General features: G+C 37.9%; 1 protein-coding gene across 1 annotated transcript in view; it reads right to left on the bottom strand.

The window, feature by feature from the left end:
- The window catches only part of KAT2B (lysine acetyltransferase 2B), a 98,167-nt gene that overhangs the window by 31,241 nt on the left and 50,320 nt on the right, over window positions 1-16,606 (bottom strand). The window contains exons 4-7 of the mRNA XM_069475444.1: window positions 16,423-16,515; window positions 14,681-14,862; window positions 6,160-6,351; window positions 3,025-3,131 (exon numbers count right to left, since the gene is read on the bottom strand). Coding sequence (XP_069331545.1) covers window positions 3,025-3,131; window positions 6,160-6,351; window positions 14,681-14,862; window positions 16,423-16,515 — 574 coding nt within the window. The remainder of the gene's footprint in view (window positions 1-3,024; window positions 3,132-6,159; window positions 6,352-14,680; window positions 14,863-16,422; window positions 16,516-16,606) is intronic.

Raw genomic sequence — 16,606 nt, 5'->3', positions numbered from 1 at the left:
TACAAAGTAGAATGCTGCTTTGCTAGTTGTGTTGCTGATTTGTACCTGATGAGGTGAGAGGTGATGAGGAATACAGACATTCTCAGGCACACTAGTCACGTACAGGACACAGCACGACAAGACAGACATATGTCCCCAAAGAACATTCATCTAAATTTCAATGCAGCCACAGTTGTCTGCAAAGGACATTCCCAGCAGCAAAGAAGATGATGGAACATGTAAACCAAGCCACAGAGAGACACCAACTCATAGCTCTTCTAACTGAATAGTAACTGATATGTAAAGAATCAGAATATACCAAAGAGCCAGGCTCTATGTTTTTTCTTCAACATACAGGGCTTCTGAATTTCAAACCACACGGAAGTGATTCTGAACAAAGAGGAAGCTCTGGTGATTCAGAAGACAACGGAGTGAGTATCTTGCAGAACTTCAGAGCCAGCATTATGAATGTCATTTATCACAGTCACATCAGTGTGCAGACATGCCAGTTAAGTAGAAGATTACACTCTCCGTTCCCCAAAGAAAACACATTGCAACTACAGTAGAACAAGAGAAAACAGCCCACTTCTGATGGCTTCAGGTAATACTAAAGTGTACCATCCAGTTTAACTGAGTGACAACTTTAGCCACAGAAATAAACACAGAATTTCCATAGGGTGAGAGACAGCCTCTGCTTCTCCATCTTGTACTACGACAGGTAACAACGTGGCTGGAAGTTGAGCAGATTGGGAGGATTCTGAGCAGGCAACAGTCAAGGGGAGTTTTCACACAGAGAGAAAACCTCTCCAGAGACCCTCCAAAAGAGAACTAAGTTGATCCTGCCGAATAGCTCAATGTCCTCCTGCCTAAAACAAGACACTGTCTTCTTCACTCATTCCTCCCACAAGCATATGCTGCATGTTTGCCGTGCACACTGTGCACATTGACAGTGCGATGTAGTGGTTAGAGCTCTGGCTCTTGATATAGTAGTTGGGAATTAGATGGACCTGGGTGTAAACCCAACTCCATCATTTATGAGCTCTGATCTTGGGCAACTTGCTCCTTTCCAAGCTTCTATTTCCTTAAGTGTGTAAAGGGGATAATGACTCCAACTTCCTAGGGTTTATAAGATGGCTTAAAGATACAAAGCAAGCTTCTTAGCCAAGCACTTAATAAAAGTGTCAGTTATTACTATTATTGTGGCAAAACCGGGCACAAGGAGTTGCACTCGAGAAAAAAATACATGGAAAAATGGGGCTAGGATAACATGAGATAAATATTGAGTGACATATCAGTTCTCAAATGATGTTGCTTATTAAAATCACCTTCATAGGCTTACATTTTTATAGCTTTTAAAAGTCCCAATGCCTAGACCACACCCCAGTCCAATAACCTCACACTCTCTTGGGATGGTATTTAGAAATCAGTGTATAGTGCATGTCAAATCTCCATGGGTGAGTCATTGTGCGGCCATATTTAAGAACCAAGGATAGGATATAGTCAAGGCTCTGTGAAAGTCTGAAGGAAGAGAGATCCAGTCCTTGCTAGGGGGCATAAGAGGAAGTAGGAAAGAGTTTGTGGGAAAGATGCCATTTGAAAGCTAGCTACAGAGGGAGCAAGGCAGAGGATATCCCTGTACCCAGAGAGTATGTCCAGTAAATACTAACTGCTCAGGTCTAGAGGGAGCAGGTAATATACACAGAGAGATCTTTAAGCACTACAGGTTTTGAACCAGAGAAACATGAAACTAAAACCTAAGGTTAAAAAAAAAAAAAAAAAAAAAGACACAAACAAACATGTCTGACAAGAGTTCAAACAAAAAGAACTTGATACAAATAAAAATACCTCATTCCCTAAGTACTCTGGTTTGTAGAAATATGATTATATTTACAACTAAACTTGGGCTCTAGATGCAACATTCTTTAAAAAAGCACCTCCTCAAATGCATTATGCTGAGCTAAAGTCATCAGACTCAAAAAGTTATATACTATATGATTCCACTCATATGACATTCTGAAAAAGGCAAAACTATAGGAACAAAAAACAGATCAGTGGTTGCCAGGGCTGGGAGTAGGGCAATGAATGACCCACAGAGGGGTACAAGGGAATTCGTCTGTAGTAACACAACTGTCCTATATTTTGATGGCAGCAATGGGTACCCAAGTGTGTTTGTCAAAACTCACAGTACAACAAAAAGGGTGAATTTTACCGTATGTAAATTATACCTTGATTTTCCTTTTTAAAACAAGAATAAAATTTCCTTTTCAGGAGGCAATATTCACAAGCCCCATCTTACACCTTGAGCTAAAGCTCTACAAAAAACTCTTCACATCAAAATTCTGGATTCTTCTTTTCCCACAGCCAAATATAAATTGCTGCTTTGGCATTTCCTGCCAGACTTCTCCATCAAGTCTTCCTAGTGTCAAAGGCAGGATCACTGTGACTCCAGAAAACATCTGTCTTCCTTCCTCACGAAATGTCAGCTGATGCCACTAGCTGAGTCAAGCAATGGCAAAAATGCCCTGGCCCACTGGAATGTATTTCACATCCTGAAGACTCAGGACTGTCCTCTTCTCCTCACTATCCCACCATTATCCCTGGCAATAATCTGATGTACAGACATCAAAGATTAAGAGGCCAGCCTCAGACTTGATTCCTGGGCACATCTAGCCATTGACAGAAACTATAAGAATCTGTAAAGAGAGCCAGAATTTGACTACAGAGCTGAGCTGCCTGGTATTTTACACCTCCCATTAAAATGCAGTGTGCCAGCTAAGCAAATTCTAGGTTATGTTTTTTCTTAACATTCGGTTTGCACCTGCACTCCTCATTAATAGAGACACAGTTACAAGATTTTCGTATACACCTGTTTTCTCCTCATTAATAGGGATGCAGATGCAAGATTTGCCAATGTGTTGGCTTTTTTGCTGGCTCCAGTCTTTAATTTCCTGATGAAAAACATAAATAAATACAGAGTGAGCTACAACTTAACACTTCAGGTTGGCCTTCCTGGTTGTTCTCTGATTTATGCAAAAAGAAACTTACCTGTTTGGATTCCTAGCTGGCTGGTTCTGGAAGAGACTGAGAGAAAATCCTGATCCCAGATGGGAGAGTTTTGACTATAAACTTCTTCTTCTAACATGGACAGAAACCTAAACACAAGAATAAAAGCAATAGTACAATAAAAAATAAATTAATGTATTACTAAAGGGACAAAAGCCCTAATCATCTATGGCAATCATCTTAACATCAGTGTCTCACCTTCAACTCAGAAACATAACAGAGATTTATGAAAATGATGATTTAGTTGGGCAGCCCTGGTATATTCGAATACAAAAATGCATTTCCACGAAGTTATCCTCTTTTGATCCTGCATAGCTTGACACAACATAGGATACAAAGAGCATTACCTCGTGGAAATGCATTAGTCTTCCTCATTGAGTCTCAGAGCAAGATTTCAGCCCTCCATGTAGCTGTCACTGTCATTACATCACAAAAGTTGCTAATATTTATCAAGTGCTGGCTTTGTGCCTGTACGCTCTAAGAATTTCTATTGAATCCTCATATCAATGCTATGAGTCATATATTTTATTTTTATTTATCACACATGTATAGCTCTTACTCTATGATAGGCAGTGTTGTAAGTGGTTGAAGTATATTAACTCATCTGATCTTCATAATTACCCTATGCGATAGGATCCATTACTATGTCCACCTTACAGATGAAAAAACTAAGGCACAGAGAGGTTAAATAACTGATCCAAATTCCCACAACTGGTAAATGGCAGGATCAGGATTGGTACCAGTGGTTAATTACTATGCTGACTTCCTGCCACATTATAAACCAAATTGATCTCAAGTTTTGAGGGCTCATAGAAATCACCCAGAGATCTCATTAGAAATACAGATATAAGCCCCACCTAGGCTTACTGCACTAAAAGCACTAAAAGTAGTCCAGAGTAGTGAGGCTATGGGTGATCTTTTTCTTCTTTGTTTTTCTCTGAACCAAATTTTCTTCAACATGTGCATTTATCACCTTTATAATAGAATGAAATACAGATACTGAACTTTTAAAAAAGTAAATGGGTGGATGGGGGAAAGGCACAAGTTAAAGCCAAGTGGAAGCAAAGGCAGCATATATGAAGAATGGGAAGATAAGGATATAAGCTCTGAAAATACATCTGAAAATCCCAGAGACCTCGCTGGGTGCTGGTCCCAGCTCTCACGCTGAAATGGTGCCCAAGACTCAAATAACACCTCGGGCTTCAGTACGTGTGATGCTGCTGCCAAAACTGGAGGTATAAATCCCCAGCAGCCCCAAATGTTGTCATATTCAATGAAAAGGGATTTAAAAGGAGAAGTGGGTGGTAGTTTCACCCCACCATTAGTAATAGAGAAGAAAAGAAAGCAGCATTGATTTTTTAGCTCAACAGCATATGCATGCCAGAACTATGGGCTGAAGGAACAAAACACACTATAATTAGCAAATATATCTGCAAGAAGTAAAACGAATTTGCTATGGAAAAAAATTGTTACTATGCAAAGTAATTAAAATTTCTCTTTAAGCACCATAACAGGTGTGTGTGTGTTAGAAAAGGAGGAATACTCTTTGTCTCTTGTTCCTTGACTCAGAGACAGAATGACAGCTATCATCCAAAAACATAAAATGTTATTTCTATGGCAAGTGTAGTAGAGAAATAAGTATGCAAATTGCTTTTATCTTTAAGGAAAGGAGCTTAGACCAGTTAAAAGGCAGCCACTGAAATACATGAGCATGCCTAGAATTCATAACCCCTCTTAGGGGCAATATCCAACTGCAGTTTAAGTGCTTCAGAATCTTCCTCCATGGAGGACACCAAAATTTTCACGTCATGCTGCAGTCTCATGTGCTTGTTCTCTTAAGAAAAATTCAACAATCAGGATGCTAAAATATATGTGTAAATATTGAGTGTTCAGCTAAAGCCCATCAGAATTACCCATGACATCCTCTATCTCAAGTTTAAGATTTGGGTTAAACTGACAAGCAACTGTCAGTCAAATCTATCAGAAAACCATTTTGGTGGTGGTGGTTGTTTTGGACCTAACTTATTTTAAAGGATTAAAATATCTTTACTGAGATACAAATTAGGAAATTTAATAATAGTATCTTAAGAATAAAAATCTAATTTCTCAAATAAAACAGGATTTCATTAATCTTTGATCAAGAATATAATATCTCCTCTCAAATTCTATTCTCTACATCAGCAGATGTCAATGGGGTGGGGAAGGAAGGCTATATCATACCTAGAAAGCATATTCAAATTATACTTTGTACCTCACCCACCAATGCTGATCTAGGCAGAATAATAATCACAAAGAGAACTGTCTCCTTCATGTCTTGCAGTCATTGCTCCATGACAAGTCATCAACTGCACTCTCAGCCCCTCGCTCTAGAATCCAATTGCTTAGCTTACATTTTTGATTCTTAGCATTAAAAATGCATTTCCAAGGCCAACAGTGCCGCACTGCAATTTTCCATTGCTTTGACACATTTCCTTCATTTGAAAATATTTCAATGATTATTTGTGTCTTGGAGATCTGACAGGTACAAGCAACATGGAGCACAAGAGTATGTATTTTCTACAGCAAATGGAGTACAGAACTTCAAAGATCATGCTGAAGGAGGCCTCTATTCCTGTCCAGCCCTGCTCTTGCAGTCTAGTTTCCAAAGATTGAGGGGTTAGTATACTATAACTGAGGCAGGGGGTGATTCACCAGTGCTTAGAAAGGGTTGGAGAACCGGAATGGAAACAAAAAAAATCCTGCCACTTGAGTTCTCTTGCACCACTTCTGAGTGGCTGGAAACTGCATCTACACATTCTCCCCCATCCTCTCCAGCTTCCTAGCAGCTGAATACACAAAACAAAGCACTGCCCTGTTCTATGAGACTCAGAGACAATAACACAGGTAGGACAAGGTGGGGCTGAGGGAGCAATGACTGTAGTCTGCACAAAGTCAAGCTAATAAATGGACTGGAAAATACCCAAGAAGATTCACAAAGGAAACTGAAAGTCCTTTATCCCTCCTCCCTAGGATGCTTTCCTATCATTCCTGAGCTTGTTACTTATGCAGGTTTTGGCATTGTATTCAGCAACCGCAAGACCTGGCATTAAAGAAAGACCAGCAAGAACTCTTCCTTACTTCGGGAAATGGGTGAGGATTAGAGTTCGTTTCTCAAGAGGCAGTTTGTCCTTTTCCTGTCTTGCTTGTTCCAGGAGCTGTCTCCTCATAACGGTGAAGACCGAGCGAAGTAATGTTCTCCCAAATACCTGTGTGGTTTCGTACCGAGGTAGACTGTCACAGAATTGTGGCACATTGCAATAACACAGCCACCTGAGCAAGAGAAGACAAGCGCCATCAATAACCCACAAATCCCCAGGTCTTCTGAAATATCCAATTATGGTTACTCTCATACTATTAACCACAGAAGCAGCAGCTAGGCCTGCAATGACAACAGACAATATCAGTACTAGCTAGTGAAACTGGGGAATTGCCCTTATACCACCACTTAGGTCCAATTCTGTCAAGATCATCCTATTCTGCAGCATCATGCAGTGAGTCCTAGAGTCAAACAGTCCTGGGATCAAATCCCTGCTTAGCCATTTAACTGGCTGCATGACTGAGGACATTTAATTATGCTATTCAGACTCCATTTCCTTCCCTGTAAAATGGAGACAACAATAATACCTACTTCATTGGGTTCTTGTGAGCATTAAATGAGGTATTGCACATTAAGTGCATGGTGTAATTCAAGTTTCTGGCACATTAAGTGGTAATTTAAATAAAAGAAAAAATTAAAGGGGAAGCTGAGGAAGTCCCTTTTGTGAAAGAATCAGAATTCACCACCACCTAGTCTTCTCAGTAAAATTTATGGTTTCTTTAAAATGCCTATGCAGCACTCACACATCACCGAAGCTTTGGTGGGAAGATAAAGATCTTTAAGGCTGTTCAAAACTCAGTCAAAATGGAGGAAGTAATAAGCTTCCACCATCTGTCGCCTAGGTGCACTTTTCAATGACTCAGATTCAAAGTCAAAAATATACTTCAGCATTGCACAAGGCTGGAGGAGGACCCAGACCAGAGGAAACCAGGGGTTTTCTTGAGATCTGACCACAGTTCTAGGGTACATTGGCTATATAGGTCATCCAACTTAGAAAGCACATTCAGCCAACAGAGGGTAGAGAGTGAAAGTCTATTCAAAAAGAACCCTTTCTTTTTGGTCTCCCAGAGATTCAAGATCTGAAATTCCCAAGATCCAGCAACATGAATATAATACTGGGAGTCACAGGGGGCAGTACCAAACCAAGAAAGGTCACAACGCGTTATTTCACAGATTCTTATTCCTTGGTAGCAGATCCAAATCATCCTCTCGCAGGACAGGACTGCTTTCCAAAAGTTAAAATTTCTCCTCCAGGCCGGGCGCAGTGGCTCACGCCTGTAATCCTAGCACTCTGGGAGGCCGAGGTGGGCGGATCGTTGGAGCTCAGGAGTTCGAGACCAGCCTGAGCAAGAGCGAGACCTCATCTCTACTAAAAATAGAAAGAAATTATATGGACAGCTAAAAAAAATATATAGAGAAAAAATTAGCCGGGCATGGTGGCGCATGCCTGTAGTCCCAGCTACTCGGGAGGCTGAGACAGGAGGATCCCTTGAGCTCAGGAGTCTGAGGTTGCTGTGAGCTAGGCTGACGCCACGGCACTCACTCTAGCCTGGGCAACAGAGTGAGACTCTGTCTCAAAAAAAAAAAAAAAAAAAAAATTTCTCCTCCCACCACTGCTAACAGAATTTTCTGCAATGATAGAAATAATCTATTCTTGGACAAATGGTAGCCACTTGAAATGTGGACAGGTAAGCCAAGGAATTAAATTGTACTTAATTTTTGTTTTAATAACCATGTATGGTTAGTGGCTATTCTATTGGACAGTGCTGCTCAATACAGATCTCCAGGATAGATTAAGTGAAAACGCAATGTACAGGAAATGTAGACCACTGTAGATAGTATGTTTTTTTGTGAATGAAAGAAAGAGAAATAAAAATATAGACAGTTTCAAAAAAAATTCTCCTATGTGCTTTCCTATTCTCCCTTAAAGTGAGGGGAAGCTCTCTAATGTGCCCAAGCTGCTATAGGAAGCTCCCAATAAACTATGAGCCCTTAATGAAGAGTGGAATAATATTAATTTACTCATACCTATTTTTTTTTTTTTTTTTTTGAGACAGAGTCTCACTCTGTTGCCCGGGCTAGAGTGCCGTGGTGTCATTCTAGCTCACAGCAACCTCAAACTCCTGGGCTCAAGCAATCCTCCTGCTTCAGCCTCCCAAGTAGCTGGGGCTACAGGCATGCATCACCATGCCTGGCTAATTTTTCCATATATATGTTTAGCTGTCCATATAATTTCTTTCTATTTTTTCAGTAGAGACGGGGTCTTGCTCTTGCTCAGGCTGGTCTCAAACTCCTAAGCTCAAACGATCCGCCTGCCTCAGCCTCCCAGAGTGCTAGGATTACAGGCATGAGCCACTGCGCCTGGCCTATTCATACCTATTTGACTTATTTTTTTAATCTTATTCTATATTACATCACATTTCCTCTGTGTGTGTGTTGGTGATGGAGGTAGTGGTGGTTGTGGGGGTGTTTCACCTTTGGGGAAGAAAACTTTCATTGGTGTTAATTTATTTATCTGCCTAGATTTAAAATCTTAAAACCCTGGTACTATTCCTATTCCTTCTTTCAACTTTTTTCTCTTAATAATTTATACCTAAATGTCATCTTATGTTTACAATATGGAAATGGGCATGGTGAGTGTTGTGTCTTGTCTGAAACAGTTATCTTGGTAGCAGAAAGAACTAGAAAGGGCATTTATTTTGCAATTCACAAAGGTGCTTCATATACAAATCCATCACCTCCAAAGCCAATCTTTGCTGGATGTTAGTCTGTGGCCATTTAATGAACTTAAAAGAATATTTGGGTCTCAGGGGAGGTCAACTCTCAAATAACTAATTATGAAACAATAAATGTAAAAAGTTAAATAAATAGTCACAAACCTTAAAAATTAGAAGTTTAATGTCATGAGACTTTGGCTATCAAAAGACTATTTGCAAGACTTAATATAGTTATGTGTTGCTTAACGATGGGGATGTGTTCTGAGAAATATGTGGTTAGGCTATTTCATCATTGTGGGAACATCACAAAGTATTCTTACATAAACCTAAATGGCACAGCCTACTACACTCCTAGGCTTCATAGCCTATTGCTCCTAGGCTACAAACCTCACGTTACTATACTGAATACTGCAGGAAATTACAACACAATGGCAAGTATTTGTGTATCTAAACATATCTACACATACAAAGGTACAGTAAAATACAGTATTATAATCTTATGGGAACACTGTCATATATGTGGTCTGTGGTTGACAGAGACACTGCTATGTGAAGCATGACTGTTTTAAAAACAGTGCTGTCCAATAAAACTTCCTTTTTTTTTTTTTTTTTTTGTTGAAGACACAGTCTCACTCTGTCATTCGGGCTAGAGTACAGTGGCGTCATCAGAGCTCACAGCAAAATCAAACTCCTGGGCTCAAGCAATCCTCCTGCCTCAGTCTCCCAAGTAGCTGGGACTATGGGGGCATGTGACTACACCTGGCTAATTTTTTCTATTTTTAGTAGAGATGGGGTCTCACATTTGTTCAGGCTGGTCTCAAACTGCTGACCTCAAGTGATCCTCCCGCCTCGGCCTGCTAGAGTGCTAGGATGACAGGTGTGAGCCACCATGCCTGGCCTGTCCAATAAAACTTTCAGTGATGATGGGGCTATTCTATATCTATGCTGTCTACTACAGTAGCCACCAGCCACAGGTAACTACTGAGCATGTAAAATGTGACTAGTACGACGGAGGAGTTTGATTTTTTTATTTAATCAATTTCAATTTTACTTTTAAATGGAAACAGTGTAAAATATTTTTCCATTAAACATAATTTTATTATTTTGGTAGGACTCCATTTAGCTTTAATTATTTCAAATTTACCCACTGAATTAAGATGTACTGTAAGTGTAAAATACACACTGGATTCGGAAGCCTTAGTACAAAAAAAGAAAGTAAAAATGCATTTTTAATAATTGCTCACATTGATTACATGGTGAGATTATAATATTTTCTATATATTGGGTAAAATAAAATGTTATTAAAATTAATTTCCTGGGTTTTTTTTAATTTAGCTACTAGAAAATTTAAAATGACATACGTGGCTTGCATTTGTGGCTCATATTGTGTGTCTATTAGGCAGTGCTGCTTTAGAGTTTAAAGACCCTTTCCATCAGATGTCTGAAAAGCAGTCCACAGATACCTGAGACTCTAAGACTGATGTTACTTCTGCTACAGAGATGACAGGTTATAAATATTATCATAAAATCCTATCCAAAAGTGCTTAACAGGTCACTCAATCTTCCCAGGGTAGAAGAGACAGTATAGATAGTTATTATGCAGTAAAATTTTCAAATAATGGGTTCCCATTCATTTCCTCTAAGAATCATTTTACAGACCTTGATTTATGCATTTTTTTAGCTTTCTTTTGTTTTTACTTCCAAGATTAATCTGATTTTATAATCTGCAAAGTGCACAACAGATAAGAAAAGGAAACTGAGTCAACTTGTGGTTTGGTTTTGTTTCTTTTTTGGGTGTTGTTTTAATAAATTGACATGGTCATTGCATGTAGTGACAAAGAAAGAAGGAAATGGGCATCCGTGGGCACATACATTACTCCAAAGATTTAACTGCAGGAAAGATTTTACCTAAATGATGGATTTCAGGTCTCCAAAAATAAATAAAATGATAGTTCATTCATTTTTGTATGTCTAATAGAGATGGCATTTGTATGGTATTTATTGTTCAAATAACTCTCTCATACTTTTTACATCATTATCATGATTTACACTCTCCTTGCTTTCTTTAAAACATGAATAGAATTGACAAATATGAATGCAGAAGGCCATGTCATCCTATTTATCTGGTAGACTGAAAATCCTGAAGTTTTCAGGAATTATCTGACCTCTTCTATTTCATGGGCACTAAAGGCCTGTGAACTATTAGAGTCCAAACTAAAAGCTAGATCTCCTGTCTCCTAGTCTATTGTTCTTTCCATGCTTCCTGATAAATTCTATCCTAGATTCATATCCCTAATTATGAATGCTTAGTACACACAGGGACAGGCTGTACTTCACAGAACAATGGCTTCATAAAACCAGTTTCCCAAAATCAAGTTGGTTCTAACTTGCTCTCCCCAATGTGGGAGTAACTATTAACCTTCAGAAGTTCTGCCCAACTCAAAATCTAAGACAAATTATTTGCCACTTTCCTTTAGCAGGTTCTCCTGGTCAGATGCATTTTAAGAAGTCATATTCCCCTGACATTTTCTTTTCAGGTTATTTCTTCATGGAATTATATTAGTGCACCATCACGAAATTTAGAGAACTTCAAATGTTTGCCCAGATTCTTTTCTAAAATCACAGTGATATCTGGGAGTATCTATAATATATAGTTAATACCTACTAATATAAGAATGTTTATGTTTTTCCTTTATTCAGAACAGACAGGATAAGTAATTTAAGCAGTTCTTCTATTCAATCTGCTTTTAATTTTTTCTCGGATAAATCTCCACTAGTCAGCTCTGTAATGATCAACAATCATTTTCTGAGTCCAGTCTTTTCCACAGAGGATCCTATTTAATCCCATTTTCATGCTGATGACGTGCTCCAGAAGTTTTCGGTCCCTTTGTTCTAATTGCTACAGTAACTGCTGTAAATTATAAGCTGAACCAGCATTATAGGTTCTGAGGTTCTCTTACAGCAACATCAAGATAAAGCTTGCTGGTGCCTGCAGCCTGTAATATTACCCATTTTTAGGACGATTAGTATCAGTGAGACACCATGCTGTGTGGTGTGTGGTTTTTAAATTCCCCAAAGTCGTCATGGCAGTGAGGTTTTATTCTGAAACAATTACCGGCTCTCCTAATTTTCACAGGTTGTTTCTCTTTATTCCCTTTTCTCATCAACATGGCATGATGGGGAAGCGGGAGAGGTGGGTGTCGTCTGCCTTCATTTCCTTATTTATTATTAACAGAGGTGCTTGGTCTACATTCCACCTCGAAATCGGCAGGTTTCACAACTGATCAGGGCATATTCCTTTCAGTTTCTCCCAGCGGGGTTTCTCTTAACCATTGTCTGACTCCACTTTTTGCCTCAGGGCTGGCTCAGGATGCTGGACTATAAAGGACTCTTCTGCTGTCTTTCTGTTCCCTGTTATCTTAGTTTCTTTTTTTTTTTTTTTTTTTTTGAAATGTCTATAATGATGTGTTTTTTTTTTTTATTTCAGCATATTATGGGGGTACAAAAGTTTAGGTTATGTATATTTTTCTAAAGTGATATTCAAATAATTATACCCTCATTCAATTGTATGTTTAAGGCTCTAGATTAACAGCCCCGTGCTGGCAGTGACTGAATTTTGGAGAACATGTACAGGAGGAAAATGATGACCAGCATCTTCCCAACACCCGTCCTATGTGCTAGACACTACACACAAACCACCCATGGGATACCAACAACACTCGTGAGACTTAGAGGAAGAGACTGAAGGTCAGGCAGGTGCAGTGACTGGTTTAAAGCTCACAGAGCTAAGGAGAGATGGAGCCATAACCCAAACCCAGCATTCATTCAAAGTCCAATTTCTATTTTTACTACTTCTTAAGTATTTATAAGAGTTGCCCATTTCTTGGTAACTCCCAAACGCTGCCTCATATTTTTATTCTGTTTTCTAAAATATAGTAATGTCTCCCAAGCTGCTTCACAGTTAATTCTCCTTTGTCTTGATCAAATATTATTTTCTCTGTTAAGAGTGGCAAGTACATTCAGGGTTTGGCTTTGACAAATATTCAACTTCATCAATCATTCACAAATGGGGTTAAAAGATATGTATTTTTGAGAGATTTATTATCTCAACTCTTATTATAAATAAGAGTTACAATAATATACAACTATTTTTTCTTTCTTTTTGTTTTTTATAGAGAAAAATTTTATAGAGACAGGGTCTCCCTATGTTACTTAGGGTGGAGTGCAGTGGCTATTCACAGGTGCCATCATAACGCACTGCAGCCTTGAACTGCCACCTAAAGCAATCATCCCACTCAACCTGCTGAGTAGCTGGGACTACAGGAACACACTATTGTGCCCAGCTTAGAACTGATGACGTAAAACCCTGAAATGAAGGACGTAGAAATAAAGATATGATTTAAAAAATTTTTCTGAAGAAATCTGCAATTCCTATAAATACTAAGTTTTAAGGGGAAAATACTTAATAACTCAAATTGTATATATTGTAAAAGTAGGGAGAAAGTAGGGGAGTGTAGGTGTTACACACGAATTCAGGTAAATGACAGAGAGAGAAGCTTATTTTAAATCATTCCCATTTCTCCATGTCATCTACTATTACAGAAAATAACCAAGGCACAAGTGGTCTGGACACTGCCTACTTCAAATTAGAAAAAAACAAATATATATATATATATATATATATATGCACTAAAGCTCCATAATATTTCTGGAAACAAGCTTGATGTGCCTCTAAAATAAAAACAGAGAAAAGTTATAAAAAAGTGAATAGAATATATGATCCAAGGCACTCTCTTACAAATGAGATAGGTCATTATATTTTGTGTGGTCCATGTTTAAGATTTGTAAGGCCAATTCTATTATTCTGCAGTTCATAAGCAGTAAAAATAATTCCCTACTTTAGAAAAAAATATATATTCAGTCCAAGAATATTTGAGGAATTTGAATGTCCTCCAATAGGGAAATGGTTAGGTAAATTATGGTAAATCAACTCAATGAACTATAATGGGACCCGTGAAATGTTTGATATGATGTTAAGGGGGGGCGGGCAGGAGGTACCACAAGACTACAAAATTCTGTATTTTCTGTCATTATAGTTAATGTAAAATTTTATTTAAAGGGACAAAAACTGGAAGATAATACATATAATAACAGTTCTGTCATGGTGCTAGAATAAGGCTAATCTTTCCTTCATTAAAATAATTCTTTAACTCCATTATTATAATGGTAATTGCATTTTTTTAAGCGATGGCTCTATATATTAATTCCAAAGTTATAATATAGTCGTCTAGTCAGAGATATTCAATAGAAATACAATGCAAGTCACATATGTATTTTAAATTTTCTAGTAGCCAACTGAAAAAGTAAAAAGAAACAGGTAGAATTAATATATTTTACTTGATCCAGTAATCCAAAGTACTATCATTTCTACATGTAATCAATGTTAAAAAAAAAAACTATTAATGAGCTATTTTAAACTCTTTTTTGGTACAATATTAGAAATCTCAATTCAAACTAGCCACATTTCAAATGCTCAATAGCCACCTGTGGGTAGTGACTATCATACTGGGCAGTATCAGTCTAAATGATTAAGACCCCCTTATCCCCCCAAATATTATAATATTAATGAAAAGTAGAGGTTTGCAAGTTAAATTATAAAGACATTCTCTCTGAATTGATGGAGTCATCATAATAACTGGGCAACCTTGTTGCAGAGTCAAGTAGCAATTTTATGTCTGTAACATGCTCTATGGGACCACAGGAAAAATACTCATCATCTGATTACCTTGTGTAGTTCTCTTTGTATCCAGAAATATCATCATTGGGAGACCGCAGTCGTCGCTGAGATGGTGCCTCCAGATGCCAATAGTTGATGCGGTTTAGGAACATTTTTGCCAACTCAACTATTGTTTGCCTTTCTTTTGATGGCAGGTGACTAAATTTGTACTGTACAAAGTTATTCACACCCTTAAAAGGAGGGAAGGCAATTTATTCATGCAGCTATGCAATCATACTAATTCTGAACACCCACACAGCCAGTACCAATCGTGGTTATTAGCCAAAGAACAGACATTTTGCTATTCACAAAAATCTCTTCTATTTCCCTAAAAGACAACAGCAATGCCCAGAGGGAATCTTGCCTCAGATCACAGTGGATGAAAAGTGACAAGACAGAGAGGCTGTGAGTTGTGATTCTGTGCCTGCTGCAATCCTGAAGCATTAAAGAGAAAATAAAAACCACGAACTAAAAAGGTCAAAACCTCTTAAACAATAAAATATGACTGTTTTGCGGAATAATTCTTGCTTCACTATCAGCACAGAAGCTCACATATAACGGGGTTCCTGGATAAATATTATGTTTTTACATACAATTAATCAGAAGGCTGCTAGCATGCCTTCCACTGAACCAAACCACTAAAATTTAAACCCTGTACTATCACTCTTTTGGTTTCAGCAAGCTTACAAAAAAAAAAAGTCATTCGAAATTATGTGCTTTTTTTTTAAAAGCTGTGGATTAATTTAACCTTTCCACAGAACACTCCCATTTCATCTAATTTCAAATAAAAAATAACAATGAATTCTTTTTTTTTTTTTTTTGGTTGTCCAGCTAATTTCTTTCTATTTTTTAGTAGAGACGGGGTCTCGCTCTTGCTCAGGCTGGTCTAGAACTCATGAGCTCAAACGATCCACCCACCTCGGCCTCCCGGAGTGCTAGGATTACAGGTGTAAGCCACCGCACCCTGCCGGATTCTTGTCTGATAGAGTTTGGAGGCAAAATAAAATTTATTCTACTGAAAAATTACTGATAAAAAAAAATACATTTATTTGTAAATACTCTGGTATTATGTCTTCTGTAGTCACTCTCATCAAGAAATTCAGTCCCGCGTGTTTTTATTTAGCCAAATAATAAAAAACTAAAAAGTGATGCTGATGAGATATACTGACAATACCTAACAGGAAAGGTCTACACATTTTAACAGATTCCCTGAGTAAAACGCCTTCTTTCCAGGAATCATAATGTAGCAGGAAGTCAATTTCTGGGTACAAAATCTCATTTCTTAATTGTGCAGATTACACAAATAAAAAAAAAAAAAACTCATTTCTTTTTTGCTTTTTTTGCTTGACTTACAATGTTTTTTTCACATTGCTACTGAATTCCCTCACCTCAAAAGGCTTTCTCAAACAGTGCCAAACAAAAGGACAAAGACTTAATTTTAAACCATTAACAACAAGAAAAAGCACATTTCATGTGTTCTTTCGAACTACATGTTCTATTTAACTTTTTTCTTCCCAAAACACTCAGTGAATTCTGAGTACACAAGAAGCCTAAAAGACAAAAACTAGACTATTTATTAAATTAGGTATGCACTTTTGATCCAAAGGGTCCAGGACAATTTCTGCAGACTTCATGAACATCTCTGAGCCAGGTACAGAGGATGGAAGAAGTGTATAGAGGTATGGAAGGGAGATTAAAAGATTTCTCCAGCCTTAAGCCAATAAAAAAAGGGCTTCTTTTTATCTTTTTACCTGTTCAATACTAGGTTTTTCAAATGGAGGTTTCTTCTCCAAAGAGCCTTCAACCACAGGTTTTCCTCTTTGTAAAATAGACTTTCTCAAGAGCTGCAAAGAAATCATTAAAAAAAAAAAAAAAAAAAAAAAAACTTAGTCAATGTCTCTCTCTGTCTCTGTCTCTATTTCTCTCTCTCTCTCT

Source organism: Eulemur rufifrons, chromosome 7, assembly GCF_041146395.1.
Source record: "Eulemur rufifrons isolate Redbay chromosome 7, OSU_ERuf_1, whole genome shotgun sequence".
In the NCBI taxonomy this organism is placed as follows: Eukaryota; Metazoa; Chordata; class Mammalia; order Primates; family Lemuridae; genus Eulemur; species Eulemur rufifrons.
The sequence above is the reverse complement of the archived record's forward strand: the minus strand, read 5'-3'. Positions and strand labels throughout refer to the sequence as shown.